Below are 17023 nucleotides of genomic sequence, written 5' to 3' on the forward strand. Positions count from 1 at the left end.
TGCAGATTCGCAATGCCAGCTTCCCGTGAAGATTCTGTTTATTTAGCCAAATTGGCCGAACAGGCCGAGAGATATGAGGAGATGGTCGAGAACATGAAGGCTGTCGCCTCCTCTGGCCAAGAATTATCCGTTGAGGAAAGAAATTTGCTGTCTGTTGCCTACAAGAACGTGATCGGTGCCAGAAGAGCCTCATGGAGAATTGTGTCTTCGATTGAGCAAAAGGAAGAGGCCAAGGGCAACGAGACCCAGGTTTCTCTTATAAGAGAATATAGAGCCAAGATCGAAGAGGAACTTTCAAATATCTGTGAGGACATTCTGACCGTGTTGACTCAACACTTAATTCCAACTGCTCAAAGCGGTGAGTCTAAAGTGTTCTACTATAAGATGAAAGGTGACTACCACAGATATTTGGCAGAGTTTGCCGTCACAGAGAAGCGTAAAGAGGCTGCTGACCTTTCGTTGGAAGCTTACAAGGCTGCCTCTGAAGTTGCTGTGACCGAGTTGCCACCAACCCACCCGATCAGATTGGGTCTGGCGTTGAACTTTTCCGTTTTCTACTACGAGATTCTCAACTCTCCAGACAGAGCTTGCCATTTGGCCAAGCAAGCTTTCGATGACGCCATTGCCGAATTGGATACACTATCAGAAGAGTCCTACAAAGACTCGACTTTAATCATGCAACTCCTAAGAGACAACTTGACATTGTGGACCTCCGACATGTCTGAGGCTGGCCAAGACGAGCCAGCTCCTGAGAAAGCTGCTGAAAAACCAGATGATGAGTAAGTTTGCTAACTGTTTTCTGTATAAAAGTGCCTTCCATCTCAGGTTACGTTGTCGTTGCTTTATGATTTATAGTTATTAGTTAGCTAGACCCCTTTCTCTTCTAAATGGCACAAATTTAAACGTCTTCCATTTTTTTATAAACAGATAAGCAAGAATTTAATTGAAATGGAGGGCATCGACTTTGAAAACACAGGATCTGATTTTGGTGCCGTCTTCAAGGTTGTCAATTTGGTTGTGGCCGCTATTTCGGTAAGTATGTTTGTTCCTACGACTAACCTTCTTAGGTCATAACTGGTGTCACTGAATTGTTTAGCGGTTTTGCGTACTTCCTACAAGGTCTGTATATTTTGGGCCTTGGAGGCATTGTTGGCTACTTGGAGTTCAAGAATCCGCCTCAGCTGTACGCCTACGCGTCGTCATTCTTCTCCTTCTTGGGAAGAGGACTCATATATGTGCTAATTGCAATTCTGAATTTCCACGGATCTGTTTTCAGAGTTTTGGCAGCGGTGCTTGTGCTGTTGGCGGGAATCGTTTACATCGTGCTCGAATTCGTTCCTAGCATACAAGCACCAGAAAACATGCAGGGAGAACGTGGATTATCTACGGATGAGCTAGAGGATGTAATCTAAAAAAATACTCCATCTTATTTGATGTATGCAAAAAAATCGACAACAGCAGGACTCGAACCTGCGCGCGAAAATCGCAAAAGATTTCTAATCTTTCTCCTTAACCGCTCGGACATGTTGCCTGATGTTGGAGCTTTTGGGTTTGTGAACCAGACATTGTTGGTGCAGGATGATCTACGGAGGCTACTAAATGTACACTCAAAATCGTTTACAAGAGTCCCGATGAGCCCATCTGCTGAATGATCCCTGGTCTTTTGTTTTCGGAATCATTCCTACCACCTGCTTCCTTATCAGGCTCTCGGTGCGTATTTAAAATTGGGACAAAATAATATTGAAAATTTAGATGCTTCCCATATCTGCCAACACAGAGCATCGTAAAGCAGTGTTCTCGTTATACAGGCTAATTCTGAGGAACACTCTTCGGTGCCAGAACCTTAAGGATACACTTAAACTCAAATGGATCGCCAAACTACAACAGTTGTTTCGAGGGAGAGCCAAACTAGAGAACGCTTTTCAAATACAAAGCGCACTGGACGAAGCTATCAAATACAACGAAAACCTCCGCGGTCTCAGCAATGGCGACCAGACTTGTTTCCGGGAAATTATCAGCAGACTACAACACAACAAGAGCCCTCGGTCTAGCCTTGCCGTTCTGCAACAGATCGTTGAGGCCGAGGCTCCCAAAATGGATCCAGAAGAGAAAAAACAGCGTCGTCAGCTGGCCAGTTGGATGAAATTGTACATAGAAAGACGCCAAAAATCACACACGCTCCCTTGGAAGGCGGAGCTGGACCCAAAATACGTCGAGAATGTGCTGAAATCAAAGATGTTGTACGAGCGGGCAGAAAAAGCTGTTAGACGACTGGCAGAAAAATACTCAAGATCATCGACTGCGCGCGTGAAGTCTGTGACAGGCACAATGAACAGACTGTCCGTGATTAGCACTCCTTGGAATAAGAACATCCACGTGACGGGGCGCCGGGGTATTTTTCTGCAACGAAATAGCCACCAGCAGTACATTGATGAGCTCAACCAGATGAGAAACTGGGAAAGAGAGTGGCTGTTTTGGCTGCAAAAAGAACAGGAGTGGGAGAACTTGGTCACAGGCAAGAATGGAAAGGACTGGTTTCTGCCGATAAAGAGCTACAAGCGCGACTTAGCGTCCCGCGGAAGGGAGGTTGAGGAGAAAACGTTCTGGCACAACAAGATGCACTATGCTTATTTCGACAAGCTCAAGCCCGAGTTCGACGAGATGTGGCTCAAGAGCGGCAACAACCTGGCCAGAATGCGCCAGTTCATGGTTTTGGAGCAAATGGGCCCCTTCACGGACTGTGTGGACGGGTCGCTGGGCAAATTGATGCGGGAACACGGGTTCAGGTCGCCAACACGGCTGTCTAAACTGGGTATAGAATAATAATAGTTCATGTCATTAATCGTTATTCAATATTCTTTTCACGGATCACAATGTTGTTGAACTGGTCGATCAGGTTGTCGGTTTCTAAATGCGGGTCACTAATACTCATTTCCCGCAGGAGAAGCATGATATCGTCTGGATTCGCCTTGCCCTCGGGATCAAAGATGTCGTCCAGCAGAATAATCGAGGACTCGGGAGCCTTTGGGTGGAATTGGGGCAGGTCGAGCTTCGTGCGCGCAAAAAGAGCGTCGGTGCCAAGCTGTTGCTTGTAGAATTCCGAGCACTGGTAATGTTTCTTGCAGCAGTACTTGTGGTTGTATGATCGAGGCAACTTGAGTTTCGATACAAGCTTGTTGATCTGCATCTCCTTGATCCGGCCTGGATCTCGGAAATCGCACAGCGGATATCCACAGTAATGGTTGATGATTCTTTCCGTGACTAGTTCCTCGTAGCTTTGTTTGGACAAGTACCTGGCCAGCAATTTCAAGGTGGCCTTGTCGCAAGAGTGCTCCATCAATCTCTCTATGAGCTGGTACGTCAGCATATTTGCCTCTTTGGGAATGAGAAGGTCTTTACCCTCGTATGGAGCCAAAATCGGGTCCAGCGTGTTCACTGAGGGCATGAATATGTTGGGGAAGAAGTTTAGCCAGTGTAGTTAATCTTGTTATGTGTTGTTTGCACGAGCGTAGAGAGATCTTGGCCAATCAGAAGCTGTCTGGAAGCGTCAAATGTAGTTTAATTGATCTTACCACTTTTCCAAACGGTGTTCTTCAATTCTCTGCTCCGACCCGAATTCTTAGCTGAAATCCTGTAATATTTTTTTTGGATCATTTTCTTGTTCATGAGAAGACGTCTTGGGAGCTCCCCAAGCGCCAAGCCGCCTTCTGCAGACGACCACCAGCAAAAGACATGCGAAACACAGCTGGGAAGCGGAATCGAGTTCCATAAACCGTCCAGTTTCACTCTATGGCGACTGCTGCTCACGGAGTTGAATATATACAAAGACGATCAGACAGACAAGACAAAAACACCCGATGAAGAGGACGCGGTCGTGAATTCAGAGCTGCTTTTGAATTTTGTCAAACTGCCTATATTTCTGGAAAACTTCATGTGTTTCGGGCTAGTCTACTGCGTGATTGTATTCCTCAAACAGATAACTGTGGTGCCCCTGCGGTTTACGCTTCATACATATCATTTGATCAGATCGTGCTTCACAAACAGAAATAGTTCGACGCTGCGTTCGGACCGAACCAAAAACGACTTTGTTTCGATGATGCTTATCCTGTCCAGCCTGGTGCTCCTACGGAATCTGGATTCCAGTAAAATGTACCACAACATTCGCGCCGGAACGGCAGTGAAGCTTTACTTCATGGTTGGTGTTCTGGAAATCGCCGACAAGCTACTGAGTGCAATTGGCCAAGACATCATCAAAGTGGTGTATTTCATTCCAATCGCCACCTCGCGAAATACACTCTCCAAGTTTCTTGTGGTCAGTGCAGTCAGTGTCTGCTACTTGACTCTGCACTCGTACGTTTTGGCATATCAGGTGATGGCCCTTAACGTGGCCATCAACTCCTACTCTAATGCTCTTCTCACACTAATTTTGTCCAACCAGTTTGCCGAGCTGAAAAGCTCGGTTTTCAAGAGATCTGAAAGAGAAGGCCTATTTCAAGTTACGTGCGCAGACCTAAACGAGAGGTTTCAGATGTTGGTGATGCTATTTATTATCTCGTCCCGGAACCTGTATCAACTTTACACAAACACGTCGGCCACCGCACTGTTCGATAATCTGAGACCAAACTCTTGGTACAGCCACGTGACGTTTTCCACCACCCTTAACAACTGGATCGGCTTGTTGATGGGCCCCATGTTTACTGTGATTGGCTCAGAACTGCTTGTGGACTGGCTAAAGCACGCCTACATTACTAAATTCAACAGGATAAAGCCTACAATCTACAACAAGTATACCCGAGTGTTCGCGAGCGACTATGTCAGCAGCTTCCGGTCCAACCTGACAGCGTCGGACGAGTACCCAGAAATGCTGATCAAGAGAACCGGACTGCCTGTATTCACGCTCGCGATAGTGTTCATCAAGATGTGCGTGTATCCGTGGACGAAACGGTTCATATACAACGAGACCACCGAGTCATCCAGCATTACAGGGCTGCTTTTGTCCTTCCTTATATTTTCCCTGCTCACAGTCGTTCGCCTGGTTCTATCGTTGGGCCTGCTCCGCTGGTCTAATCGTATACTTCGTGCGAAGCCTACCAAACAGGACTTTGTAAAAGGCGATCCAAACGTGACGTTGGCAGATGTCAAAGGCCAACGGACTCAGCTGTATGACTCACATGAAAAAATGCCGCCTTCTCTTGAAGAATTGAGGTCCGCAAAAAAAGAACGACTCGATTCCGTTGTCAGATTCGAAATGGTTGATAAGAGAATTTGGTGAAAAATGATTCCTCGGCCAAAATATTTTTTGCACTCTTTTTTAATGGAGGCTACACGCAAAGTCCCCGATTACGGGGCTGTAGAAAGCGACAGCCTGCAGGATCAGCCTGCGGCCAAATTCAACTACGTCACCGAGCTCAAACTGATATGGAAAGACAGCATGCCGCTTATCGTCGCGTTCTTTTTGCAATACTTCCTTAGCGTGAGCCCGTTGCTGATTGTCAGCCGTGTTTCCGCACAGGCACTGGGTGCTGCTAGTTTGGCCACCATGTACATGAACATCACGTATTTGGGTGTTATCCAGGGTGCTGTCACCGCTGTGGACTCGTTTGCTCCTCACGCTTACGGAGCAGGAAACTATGCTTCAGTTGGCGAGGTGGTACAGAAAAACCTGGCCGTCAACGTCATCCTCCTAGTTCCGATGGTTGTTCTGTGCTGGTACAGCGGCAAAGTGCTGAGTGCTCTCCAGCCTGACCCCGAGCTGGCGTCTCTTGCCCAGACTTATCTGCGGATCGTCACGTTCGGTATCCCTGGTCTGTTGATATTCGAGGTCGGCAAGCGGTACTTACAGGCTCAAAAGATATTCCATGCGTCCACATACGTGCTTCTGATAGTATCCCCCCTGAGTTTGGTTTTGACCTATGTATTTGTGTTCACTTTTGGTTGGGGATACGTCGGCGCACCAGCGGTGGTAGTTTTGTCGTTCTGGCTGATGGCGCTGCTACTAATAGCTTACGCGGTCCTTGTTGATGGCAGCAAGTGCTGGAGCGGGTTCAGTTACAAAGCGATGTGCAGCGGCTTGTACGACCAGATATATCTGGCCCTGTTCTCACTGATTTCCGTGGAGGCCGAATATTTCGCGTTTGAAATCATGGCGCTGGCCGCCGCATATTTTGGAGAAACGGCGCTCGCATCCCAGTCGATCTGTGCAGCTGTCGGGTCTCTTATCTTTCAAGTCCCGTTCGCTTTGAGTTGCTCCATTTCCACCAGAATAGGATCATTCATTGGGGCCGGCGACCTGGAACTTGCCCAAAAGTCGACAAACATGTGCATGAAGGCCACTTTCGCTTTAGGAATCAGTGTCTGTATCTTTCTGCTGATCATGATGAGGCCGATCACAAGAGTTTTCACGGATGACTCAGTTGTTGCGGCAGAATGCTACAAGATATTGCCTGTACTTTTTTTCACGCAATGTTACGATATGGTCAACGTGACCTGTCAGGGGCTGCTGAGAAGCCAACGTCGCCAAGATGTTGGCTCGGTTTTCAGTTTGTGTTCATACTACATTCTCGGCTGTCCTCTTGCATACGTACTAGCGTTCAAGCTCGGTTTGCAGGTGCGTGGCCTGTGGATCGGACTCAGCGCGGCTGTGTTTCTGCTCACATTGGTGGAGATTATGCTTTTGGCGCGCACGAATTGGCCAAAGGTTATGGAGCTGGCCAAGCAGGAGGAAGACGAGTAATGTTTATAGAGAGAATTCGATTCCATGCAACCTTAATGCTTTATTTACCCCACGACGAAATCGTTTGGTAGCTCGTATACACCATCATCGCCATTCCAATAATCAGAACCAGGCCGTTCGCCAGTTTCGAGCTCCATCTCAGCTCCTCGAAGCTGCTAACATAAAGCAACGGCGGATAGATGTAAATCAGAGGAATACACGTGAAACTTCCTATGAGTGACACGAAACGGTCCAGATCGCTCGAGCCCAGGTATGCGATCGCACACATGGCCAAAACAACGAGCACGCGCATCGCGTTTTTGAGCCATTTGATGATAGAATCGCGTTTTCCAGACATCACGCCCTGGTCGTCAACTGCGTCCTCCGGCATACTTTGGATCAGCTGGCGCAGATCGCGGGACGTTGAGTCGTAAATAGGGACACCAGAAAACAGCTGCTGTGTCTCGCTCCGCATTTTGTTTTCCGAGTCCTTTCTGATTTTATTTCTCCAGGTAGCTCTATCTCGGTGGAAAAGATACGACTCAAAAATTTTGATAGCCGGGAACAGTTGCAAAGGAGTCGACAGCAATATGGCAAGCGCATAGCATATCTGAATTATTAGAGCAAAATTGGTTTGAGGGAAGTTCATCAAAATCACCATCTTCACGTCGTCACCATAACTCAGATACGAGATCGTCGACAAAGTCACGAAAATCACGGTCACCACCACCATAACCAAGATAAGCAGTTTCTGGAACTGCTCCGGATGTTTCATAGACTCCTTAATTGGAATCAGGAGACCTATACCTTCGTACGCAAACACCGCTGTTCCCATAAACAGAGTCCATGTGTTTGGCTGGAAAAGAGACACTTTTGGCGAAACGCCGTTGATAAGTAAGTGTGCCCCCGAACAGGAGTAAATGTAAACCAAACCCAGCAAAATAAAAGCGTCGGCAATCAGAGCAATCAGGCTGAGCTTACTAATGTTTCGCGTTAGTGACAGCGGAAGGAAAATAAACAATTGGACCACCACAAACAAACCAACACCGTAGTCGCTCGAAAAAAAGGTATTGACAACCACACTGAAATTCTCCGCAACAAATACAACATAACTGCTTGAAAAACCGAGCTGTGACAATGCCAGCGACAAAAGAATCAAAAATTGAAGCTTTGGTCCAAACAGCTTGAGACCCAGATCACCGTAACCAGACACTCGACTGCGCTCGGTACACCAGATTAGGGTCATAAAGCAGTAGTATGAAATAACGGAAAAGGCCATAATCATCAGATTGCAAAATAGAAGACCCCCATTTGAAAACGATTTGGGCAGAAACACCACTCCTGTTCCAACAAACGCCTTGAGCAGAAGCAAAAAGGCCTTGCGGTTCGACGTTTTATGCGGCGAATAACTGCGAACACGGGGCTTGGTGGCGATTCCGCGTCTTGTGCGCGTTCTGTTGGGGTCCCCCACAGAAATATGAGACGATCTCGCACGCCTGTCACTTCTAAAGGTGGGACCTGGGGAAATAGACGAGGACAGCAACAAGTCGGCCTCATCAACTGCTTCGTCCCCCTCTTCGAAGTCGCTGGCGTCACTGATGTCACTAACATCGCTCTGTTCCAACTCCTGTTCGTCTCCTGTCTCCTCTTCCAGATTTTCACCAGCGAAATGGCCGTACAGAGACAGGAACTCGATGAAATTGCGCGTCATAAAGTTGGCTTTCGGCCGTCTCGCACGTCTTCGAGAGTGATGGCTGACTAAATCGACATCTGCAGGAGTTTCAACTTCGGCATCGGAAGCTCTGTGCGCAATGAAATCGCGGCGAAACGCCCCTGGCATTCGTAGCTCTGACGACGTTCCCGTGGATTGTAGTGAGCCAGAGCTGGCAACTTTCCGTAAAGGCGTGCCAGAAACCTTCTGGTCACTCACCCAGTTGTATATATCTCTAGTGATGTCTCCGCCCTGGCGTTTGAGCGAGTCGAAACGGGTGTCAGCCGGCGAATTTGCGTCCCGAACAGGAGAATGGTTCAAATGTCGTTCCACGATTTCCACCGCCTGCGGCATCGGTGAAGCGCTTCCACGTCCTGAAGACCGCGGTTTGTCGGTGTATGTGCTGGCCATTAGGTTCGAAAGCATACTGGGTCTTCTATTGCGCGGCCCCACACTGCCAAGGGGAGTGGTGACGGGATGCAGCTCGCGAAACCCACCAGTTATCGTGACAGGGTTTGAGACATTGGTTTCCGGGACCTCTTGCGATGTCAAGCTGCTGAGCTCTTGCTTAGTGTCCTGGCTAATGTACTTGGCAGAAAAATTGCCGTCTTCAAACACTGAAGATGCCACCTGCTCATGACCCTCATTGGGTCCTGGTTTCGACCCAAAATGTCTCGGCTGCTCAGAAATCCTCACCGACTCCTCGGAATCGACGTCTTTGCCTTGCGAGGCCGACTGAATGTTCATCGGTAAGCTCATGCTGGAAGACGAATTTAGTTTTCCTCAAAAAAATTTTGTACGGCTGTGCTAAATTCTCGACTGTCGCATAAGCAGCTCAAGTTCCGAGTTCTTGTGGAGCGGGAAGGCCAGGTTGTGACGGTGGACGACGTATTCAGAATCAAAGTACTCGATGGCCGACGGGATCTCGTGCGTGTGCAGGCCCTTGATTTTGTCTATTTCGTACGAGGAGTAGTTGCAACGTCCGCGTCCCACGCTAACGGTGCCCTTGGACCTGTCCCACTTGCCGGTCGCGGTGTCTTCGATTCCGACTCTGATATCCACACATTCAAGCTGTCCAAACTCCCCTTCAACACCAATGACCCCCACAGGGAGCAGTCCGGCCCGGTTCCGACGAGTTATGGCCTCGTAGCAGCCGGGATCAATGATCAGAGCACCGGCGGGCTTGAGACCGTGCAATAGCCAGAACTCCTTGTTTTTAACGGCATTTCTTGGCTGGCCAATGAATCGCGTGTGCAGCGGGATCTTCTGGTGCTGCAACTGGGAAAACTCGGCAGCATTCGTGATCTGGAACTGCTCGTGCGACTCTGCAGAGAGGATCTCCTCAGACTCTCTGATGTGAGCGTCCATTTCACAGATATAGTTGGCAATCCGGATCATTTCATTGGGCCGCTGCGAATTGCAAATAACAGTGGTGACACCCGCGTTGGTGGCCAAATCAGCAGCAATCAGCTTGGTTTCCATTCCTCCAGTGCCAATGCTCGATCCTGACGATTTAGTATTCACCTCCAGGCTGTTCATGTTCTTCACCAGAACGACCGGTTTTGCGTTCGGGTTCAGACGCGGATTTTCTGTGTAGAGACAGTCCACGTCGGTGAGCAGGAAAAGAAAGTCTGCGTTGCACATTCCAGCAGTGATGGCAGAAAGCGTATCGTTATCGCCAAATTTGATCTCCTGCGTAGAAACTGTATCATTCTCGTTGACAATGGGGACAACTCCCATGTCCAGCAGCTCGATCAAGGTATTTTCAGCGTTTCTAAACTGAGAAAAATCCGTGATGTCGTTCCGGGTGAGCAAGATCTGAGCAGTCTTTTGATTGCGGTAACTGAACATGCTGTCCCACAAAGATTGGAGCTTACCCTGTCCCAATGCGGCAAGCGCTTGCACGGCAGATAGACGCTTTGGCTTCTTGTCGACGCCCATGCGATGTAGTCCTATAGCGATGGCTCCGGAAGAAACCAGCACGATACGATGGCCCTGTCGTCTAAGGGCAACCAGCGTCTCCACAATCATTGACACATTGGCAATCCGTGGCTCGTGGGTCACTTCGTCGACGATCGACGAGGACCCCACCTTCACCACAATAGTGAACTTCTTCTGATCAGTCATAAATGGAAAAAAGAGATTTGGAAAAATCTATGCCACATCCGTGCACCGAATTAGACCCAGATCAGCATCAAGACGCCAGTCGTCTAGTCTCCTCCAGAAAGATTCTGAACGGACATCGCATCTGTGGTCTGCGGTTCCAGCATATCCGCGAGGTATTCTTCGTTTGTGGCTGTGACAAACCGGCTGGTTTCGGGCAAACTGACGCCCTTATTGACGTCCTTGTCCTTGTCCATGGTGAACGGCTGTCTGCACATCGGACACAGCCCTTTGGCGGTCTCTGTCTCCAACCACTTCCAGATGCAGTGCATGTGGAAAGCATGCTGACATTCTCCAATGACTGAGCGTTAGCGAAACAAAGTGGCTGTTGTACTTACCTAGTGGGCACTCATCTCCAGGGTATTTGCAAGTTGTGCACGTCCCATCAAAGGATACACGGCAGATACCGCAGACCTCGTCCTCGGGAATATCCCAGTGCCACGAATAGATGGCGTAGCAGCCATTGAGTTTTATTTGCATGTTGTACTTAGAAACTGTTTTACTCCAAGATCAAATAAAATAAATAAACGTCGCGTCTCCGAGTCGCTGTGCGGCGTAAAAAAATTTATCACTCCAAATTATTCTTGTTTCAACATGTCTAAGAAGTGGATTGATAAAAAGACCGCGCAGAGTTATGCGCTTTTGCACCGTGCGCACGAGGATCCGCTTTATTATGACGAAGAGGCCGGGGAACGAGTGCTTGTGCCGATTGAGAAGAGCAAAAGAAATGTCCGAGAGCGACTGGAGACGAAGCAGGACCTCCAAAAGGAACTGGACTCGAAAATTGCCCAGGGAGACATCAGAAAAAATGAGGGAGAGGCCGCCCTGTATGGAATCACGTACGACGACTCTCAGTACGACTACATGCAGCATCTGAAGCCTATTGGCGAGGACAAGACGGGCATATTCATAGCTAGAGAGGACAAACCAAAGAAGGTGGAGCTGCCCACGGCGCTTCTGCCGTCCAAAGAGACAGTCAAATATGATTACCAGCGTCAGCAGAACATCCAGGACGAAATCGCAGGTTTCAAGCCTGACATGAATCCAGATCTGCGAGAAGTGCTGGAGGCTTTAGAGGACGAGGCGTACATAGACCCTGATCAGGACGAGGATGACGTGGACGTTTTTGGCACGCTCCTGGGTGGAAAGCCTGAAGTTGTGAAGGATTCGGAGTACGAGGAATATGATGAATGGGATATGGACAATTATGAGGACGAGTATGGCGACTACGACTCCAACGAGGAGGGCGAAAACTTCGACTGGGAAAAAGATTTCAGTCGGTTCAAGAAAGAGCAGAGTCGCACCAAAGTGGCCAACGACTGGGACAGTGACGACGAATTCGACGACGAAGACGAAGTCGGTAGTCTGCCTGATCTTGGCGCCACAGCAATGAAGAGCAAGAGCTCCAAGAAAAAAGAAAGACGTCGTAAAGGTGCCAAGACAGATACCTCGTCGTACTCCATGTCGTCGTCTGCTCTGTGTCGGACTGAGCAGATGACCATCATTGATGACAAATTCGACGTGATGAAGGAGCGGTACGAGCAGGACGAGGAAGAAGAGTATGAGCCATTTGCGTTTGAGAATGAGCGTCAAGATCTGGCTGCCTTGGTGGACGATTTCCTGGATAATTATACATTGGAAAAGGGTGGTAGGAAGATCGTGAAAAAGGACAGAGAACTCGAGAAAATACAGCGTGCCGCCGACAGCGTGTCTCAGAGCAAGCTTGCTCTTCGTCGCAAGAAGGCAAGCAACGGGGGCGACGTGTCTACCTTCAAAGGTTTGGCTGATGATATGAGGAAGCTGCGTATGTAATCTGGGGAAGGTCGTGCGAAGATCTTGGGAAAAAAATTTAATTATTGTATAAAAAAATATTTTAGTATTAGACATGGCTAGAAAGAGTAGGACAGTGGCCGAGGAAATCGCCAGGGAGCTTTCGAAGCCTGTATTCAAGGATGTGGATATTGAAAACGAGCCAGACAGCTCCTCGGAAGGAAGCGAAGATGAGGTTCCCCGTGAACACTACGTTCAGAACCGCAGCAGGTTAAGGGAAGTGGAACTGGGCGAGAATTACAAGGGAAAGAAGGTGAGCCGCGGCGATCTGTACGATAGAGACGAGGTGAGAAGTGAGGGAAGTGAATCTGAGGACGTCGAGTCCAACGATTCTGATATTCTAGCAGACGTGACTGATAGTGAGATCGAAGAAGACAGCGAGGAAAGCGAGGATGACAAGAGCGACCAGGAAAGCGGAAACAACGATTCAGATGCATCTACGGTGGCCGATTCATACAAACGAGAGAGAATATCACAGCTGCTGGCCGAAGAGAAAAAGCAGATCATTTCGAGGCTATCTGCCACAGCCAAGAGCGACGCTATCAAGGGATACGCTATTTTGAGTCAACATCGAATATTCGATCTGATCTTAGACAGTCGAATTAAATTACAAAAGGCCATTGTGTCTGCCAACCAGCTACCACTGAACACAGAGATGTACGATTCGCTATCCAAGAAGGAAAAGAAAGATGTTGAAAAAGTGCAGGAGAAGGTGCTTGAGCTTTTAGAGAAGACAATTGGCGTGCGCAGAAAATTATATGCCAAAGACAAGATCGAACCTCCCGCAGGCAGCACCAAAAAGAGGTCACTGGCCTCTCTCTACGAAGAGACCAACGAATTCGATTCCGTGTTGGAACCTTTCAAAAAGGATGTGTTAGTGAAGTGGTCTGCAAAAGTGCAAGCTGCGTCTGGCTCGTCTGCTATTCAGTCCGGCAAATTCCAAACCATCAACCAAGACGCATATTCTCAAGTCCAAAACAATCTTCAGGACATGGAGAGACTGGTGAAGAGAACGAAGCTGAATAGGCGCGGAGTAACTCCACTAGGAATGGAAAAGGACCAAGAGCCAATTTTGTTCGACGACGACGATTTCTACAGAGTGTTGCTGAACGACATGGTGGATAAGAAGATTTCTGATAAAGCGGCTTCGTCTGCTGCGATTGTGACGATGAGCTCGAACAGAATACACAAGAATTACGACCGCAAGGCTACGAAGGGCCGCAAACTGAAATACACAGTGCAGGAACCGTTGCAACAGTTTGAGGTTCCAAAGAGGAACGAGTGGACATGGAATGACGACCAGATCGATGAGTTCTTCGCGTCGTTGCTGGGTAGAAAAATTGACATGGGTGAAGAGGCCGAGAACGTTGAGCCTGAGGAGGGAGAGGCTATACTGAATTCCGACCTCAAGCTCTTTGGATAAATAATAAATTGAAAAAAATACAGTATATAATTTACTAATTTATCGCTATTTGCAATTACATGCACAATTATTGCGAGCCATTGAATGACAACGCCGCCGTCTTCACCGTACTCATTAACGGATATAGTACATGATGTGCCGTTGACCAATGAGGACATTGCGCCGGAGCCTGCCCAGATATCTGCGATAGAGACGTACGATCTCAATTTGTATGTTGGGACGAGTCTTGGCGAACTGATCCACATGTTTTGGATTGATGACGAGACAGGATACATGGCCGTTTCAAGACAGCAATTCAGCAGCAAGAACAAGCCCATAGATAAAATTCTGCTTCTCCCACAGGTAGCGAAGATGCTCGTACTGAGTGGAGGAACTATACAAGCGTATATTCTTCCTGAATTGTCCCCAGCAAACATAGGGAAAATCAAAGATGTCAATGACATGTGCGTCGATTTGGACGACAGGAAACTCGACGCCAAAGAGGAAAATTACATTGGAAGCGTGAGCAATATAGACTGGCATGTGTATACTGACGTTACGGTTTTCACCAGCAAAAGCATCCGATTGGTTCGTATATTTGACGACAGCATGAAGCTAGCGAAAGATTTGAATTACCCAGGTACTCTGCGTGGCGTCAGGCGGTCCAAATATGTTGCCGTTGGCTCACAGACGAGCTACGGTTTAATTGATTTATCTCAAGGACAAGAAATCCCGCTTTTCCCCTCACAGGAGCCCCATCCACAGATAGCGGCCCTAGGAAAGAACGAGTTTCTGATGGCCTGTGGGTCCTCTGATGGCCCTTCAATGGGGATGGTGGTCAATTTCTCTGGGGAGATTTCCAGAGGCACTTTTACCTGGACAGATTACCCCAGCTCTCTCGAGATTGACTATCCGTACCTGATTGGCGCATTTGGCAAGTCTCTCAAAATATATTCGCTTCACGATCAACGGCTTGTGCAGACGCTCGAGTTTGAAGCTGAAGTGGGGGTCACCAATGTTAGCCATCTTTTCAAATCCGATGATGATGGTCTCAACTCACTACTGGAACTAACGCCAATAATATATCAGTCAACCGCAGAAGAAGTCCAGAAAATTGCAGAGGAATCTGATCAACACTACGGCACCAAGTCGAGCATTTTAGTATACGATAGAGATGGGAAGAATATCCGACTAATTAAACTTCAAGCCAAGCCTCTGCGTCTATTGCAGGTGTACCACAATGCTAACAAGGACAATTGTCTGGAAGTATTTGACGAGATACTGGACGAGTACAGGAACCCAGATGTTTGCAGCGAGGTCGAGAAGCTGTTTATTCTCCATCTGTTGGGTCTTCTCGGCCTCAAATATGAAATTTATGACCAGTGCTATGATCTCTGGGTTAGCAATCTCGACCATCTGGATCCGCGTCTGCTGCTGTATGCGTTGGGTATCCCCAAAAACGAGATTTTTGGCTCGGTCTGGATCTTTAGAGGACTTGCTGATGAGCTAGAAGACATTAGAAACAAATACAGCGACGGCGCTCGAGCCAGCGAATTTCTGCAACTATACTTGGCCACCTGTATTTTAGAGGCAAAAGACCGCGATCTTTTGAAAACCATCGAACTCAACTTGGCCAGACTGAATTTGGAGTCGCCTGAATTTCTGGCACAACTGAATAACATCAAGTACAGCAAGAGCGAAATTATCGAGATGCTACTTGAGACTAAAAACTACTATTATCTTGCAAAGTTCTATGAAAAGCTGGGAGACAAAAGCCACACGCTGTATTACTGGAGAAAGCTACTACAAGGGGAACTTACAGACCCCAAGTTTCAGGAAAGTGACCCTTTGAAATATATGGTTCACTATTTGCTCACTTGCGACGAGCCACTGGTTGAAATGCATGGCAAGTGGCTGCTAGAGAAATACCCTGAATATGGACTTCAACTGTTTATGCACCCTGAGCTGAAATACAATAACTTCAAGGACGTCAAAATATTGCAAATGCTGTCGAAACAGCACAGAAGAACGTATCTGCATTATTTGGTAACAGTCAAGGGAGAAAAACAATTTATGGGAGACTTGATTCTATCACTGCTTAGAGAGCTTATGGAAATGGGCGGTATGCCGCAGATTGTCGAAAAATACACATCATTACCACTTCCAAAACTTCAATTTTATGAGTTTTTGAGCCTGGAGTCCGCTAGGGAGCACTCTCAAACTATAGAATTGCACGATCAAATTTACCGCTATTTGCTGCAAATAAGCAAAGACACAATGTCCATACTGGATCGCAAAAATGTAGCTGAACAGTGTCTTGAAATAGTGGGGGCACATAAAGGCCTTTATTCCCTTTTGGAAGCTGCCATATACTACAAACAGGGACAGCATGAAAAAGTGGTGGCAATTTTTCTGAAATTAGAGGATTACGAAGCATGTGAGAATTTTGCTCGGACGTTGAAACTACCAGCAGACTTGCAACCAAGCGGCAGCGAGAGTCCGCCATCTGCGTCGTCGACTATCTCCGAGACAGAGTCTTTGCAGATGTTGATATTCGAAAAGTATTTGCAATTGGAGCGCCCCGAGTTGATAGAACGATTCCTGAACAATAACAACGTCTTTCAGGACGTTGACGACGAGGCCAATATTGCAGCAAAAATGGACAAATTTGTCAGTTTGCTCAACAGGATCCCAGATACATTCCCTATCTGTAGATTGGACTCGTTTTTGGTAAGCAATCTGATCAGCTTTCAGGACCAAGTGGACGAGACGACGCTCTGCAAAAACCTTAGCCGCGCCTTATATACCAACCTAAGGGAATTGAAGGATTAGAAACGCGATATGTGCAAAATGCATAAATAGAGGATCGGACGCTGTGGTGCTACATGGCTTCGATATAAAATATATTTGGAAAAAAAAAGATGGCGATGTAGTCGATACGAGGTTCGAACTCGTGACCTTCCCCGTGTGAAGGGGACGTCGTAACCACTAGACCAAACGACTTACTCACGTCCTGTTTACTATCAGGATAGTACATACAGAATATGGAGAGGGCACTGAGGCTCACCACCGTGCATACCAGCAACACCGCGCGCTACAATCCTACGGGTTGCGCCAGAATGGGCATATACAGTTGTCTGCCTGCAGCAGAAGTATGAAAAAACATTGCGCACAAAAATCTTCGTAAGGCCGGTTCCGCACTGGA

The 17023-nt window shown here is 47.7% G+C and overlaps 11 protein-coding genes and 2 non-coding genes across 13 annotated transcripts; 7 read left to right on the forward strand and 6 right to left on the reverse strand.

Annotated features, from left to right (window-relative positions):
- The first annotated feature begins 5 nt into the window (after positions 1–5).
- On the forward strand, positions 6–874 carry OGAPODRAFT_15241 (BMH1 protein). The gene has a single exon (XM_018353596.1). The coding sequence runs from the start codon at positions 13–15 to the stop codon at positions 781–783; it is 771 nt and encodes a 256-aa protein (XP_018213177.1). The 5' UTR covers positions 6–12; the 3' UTR covers positions 784–874.
- Positions 875–948: 74 nt separating this feature from the next.
- On the forward strand, positions 949–1412 carry OGAPODRAFT_6142 (uncharacterized protein; the record flags this gene model as incomplete). Its single annotated transcript, XM_018355785.1, has 2 exons — positions 949–1032; positions 1068–1412. 2 exons carry the CDS (start codon positions 949–951, stop codon positions 1410–1412), a joined length of 429 nt encoding a protein of 142 aa, XP_018213178.1.
- A 37-nt stretch (positions 1413–1449) lies between these two features.
- OGAPODRAFT_t13 lies at positions 1450–1531 on the reverse strand. Its single transcript has one exon. It is a non-coding gene; the product is annotated as a tRNA-Ser (tRNA).
- A 221-nt stretch (positions 1532–1752) lies between these two features.
- On the forward strand, positions 1753–2823 carry OGAPODRAFT_6143 (uncharacterized protein; the record flags this gene model as incomplete). The annotated part of the gene is made up of 1 exon (XM_018355786.1): positions 1753–2823. One exon carries the CDS (start codon positions 1753–1755, stop codon positions 2821–2823), a length of 1071 nt encoding a protein of 356 aa, XP_018213179.1.
- A 22-nt stretch (positions 2824–2845) lies between these two features.
- On the reverse strand, positions 2846–3602 carry OGAPODRAFT_74696 (uncharacterized protein; the record flags this gene model as incomplete). The annotated part of the gene is made up of 1 exon (XM_018355919.1): positions 2846–3602. The coding sequence occupies exon 1, from the start codon at positions 3443–3445 to the stop codon at positions 2846–2848; it is 600 nt and encodes a 199-aa protein (XP_018213180.1). The 5' UTR covers positions 3446–3602.
- Positions 3603–3664: 62 nt separating this feature from the next.
- OGAPODRAFT_91984 (uncharacterized protein) lies at positions 3665–6757 on the forward strand (the record flags this gene model as incomplete). Its single annotated transcript, XM_018357079.1, has 1 exon — positions 3665–6757. The coding sequence occupies one exon, from the start codon at positions 3665–3667 to the stop codon at positions 5270–5272; it is 1608 nt and encodes a 535-aa protein (XP_018213181.1). The 3' UTR covers positions 5273–6757.
- Positions 3854–6757, forward strand: OGAPODRAFT_15244 (uncharacterized protein). The gene has a single exon (XM_018353597.1). It carries the CDS (start codon positions 5315–5317, stop codon positions 6731–6733), a length of 1419 nt encoding a protein of 472 aa, XP_018213182.1. The 5' UTR covers positions 3854–5314; the 3' UTR covers positions 6734–6757.
- Positions 6758–6761: 4 nt separating this feature from the next.
- On the reverse strand, positions 6762–10704 carry OGAPODRAFT_84558 (uncharacterized protein). The gene has a single exon (XM_018356771.1). It carries the CDS (start codon positions 9180–9182, stop codon positions 6774–6776), a length of 2409 nt encoding a protein of 802 aa, XP_018213183.1. The 5' UTR covers positions 9183–10704; the 3' UTR covers positions 6762–6773.
- OGAPODRAFT_44689 (uncharacterized protein) lies at positions 9231–10550 on the reverse strand (the record flags this gene model as incomplete). The annotated part of the gene is made up of 1 exon (XM_018355481.1): positions 9231–10550. The coding sequence occupies one exon, from the start codon at positions 10548–10550 to the stop codon at positions 9231–9233; it is 1320 nt and encodes a 439-aa protein (XP_018213184.1).
- Positions 10705–10759: 55 nt separating the features above from the next.
- OGAPODRAFT_37323 (uncharacterized protein) lies at positions 10760–11066 on the reverse strand (the record flags this gene model as incomplete). The annotated part of the gene is made up of 2 exons (XM_018355337.1): positions 10760–10887; positions 10925–11066. Coding segments are annotated over 2 exons (270 nt in total), but the record flags the coding sequence as incomplete, so codon positions are not given.
- A 114-nt stretch (positions 11067–11180) lies between these two features.
- On the forward strand, positions 11181–13841 carry OGAPODRAFT_74700 (uncharacterized protein; the record flags this gene model as incomplete). Its single annotated transcript, XM_018355920.1, has 2 exons — positions 11181–12390; positions 12464–13841. The coding sequence occupies 2 exons, from the start codon at positions 11181–11183 to the stop codon at positions 13837–13839; spliced, it is 2586 nt and encodes an 861-aa protein (XP_018213186.1).
- An 82-nt stretch (positions 13842–13923) lies between these two features.
- Positions 13924–16714, forward strand: OGAPODRAFT_91991 (uncharacterized protein; the record flags this gene model as incomplete). The annotated part of the gene is made up of 1 exon (XM_018357080.1): positions 13924–16714. The coding sequence occupies one exon, from the start codon at positions 13924–13926 to the stop codon at positions 16648–16650; it is 2727 nt and encodes a 908-aa protein (XP_018213187.1). The 3' UTR covers positions 16651–16714.
- Positions 16715–16748: 34 nt separating this feature from the next.
- OGAPODRAFT_t12 lies at positions 16749–16821 on the reverse strand. The gene has a single exon. It is a non-coding gene; the product is annotated as a tRNA-Val (tRNA).
- Between the last annotated feature and the right edge of the window lie 202 nt (positions 16822–17023).

Source organism: Ogataea polymorpha (genome assembly GCF_001664045.1).
Source record: "Ogataea polymorpha strain NCYC 495 leu1.1 chromosome Unknown OGAPOscaffold_1, whole genome shotgun sequence".
In the NCBI taxonomy this organism is placed as follows: Eukaryota; Fungi; Ascomycota; class Pichiomycetes; order Pichiales; family Pichiaceae; genus Ogataea; species Ogataea polymorpha.

What these genes read in the sequence shown, in the direction of transcription:
- OGAPODRAFT_84558 (XM_018356771.1), bottom strand. Translation starts at nt 9,182, where the DNA reads ATGAGCTTACCGATGAACATTCAGTCGGCCTCGCAAGGCAAAGACGTC.
- OGAPODRAFT_15244 (XM_018353597.1), top strand. Translation starts at nt 5,315, where the DNA reads ATGGAGGCTACACGCAAAGTCCCCGATTACGGGGCTGTAGAAAGCGAC.
- OGAPODRAFT_15241 (XM_018353596.1), top strand. Translation starts at nt 13, where the DNA reads ATGCCAGCTTCCCGTGAAGATTCTGTTTATTTAGCCAAATTGGCCGAA.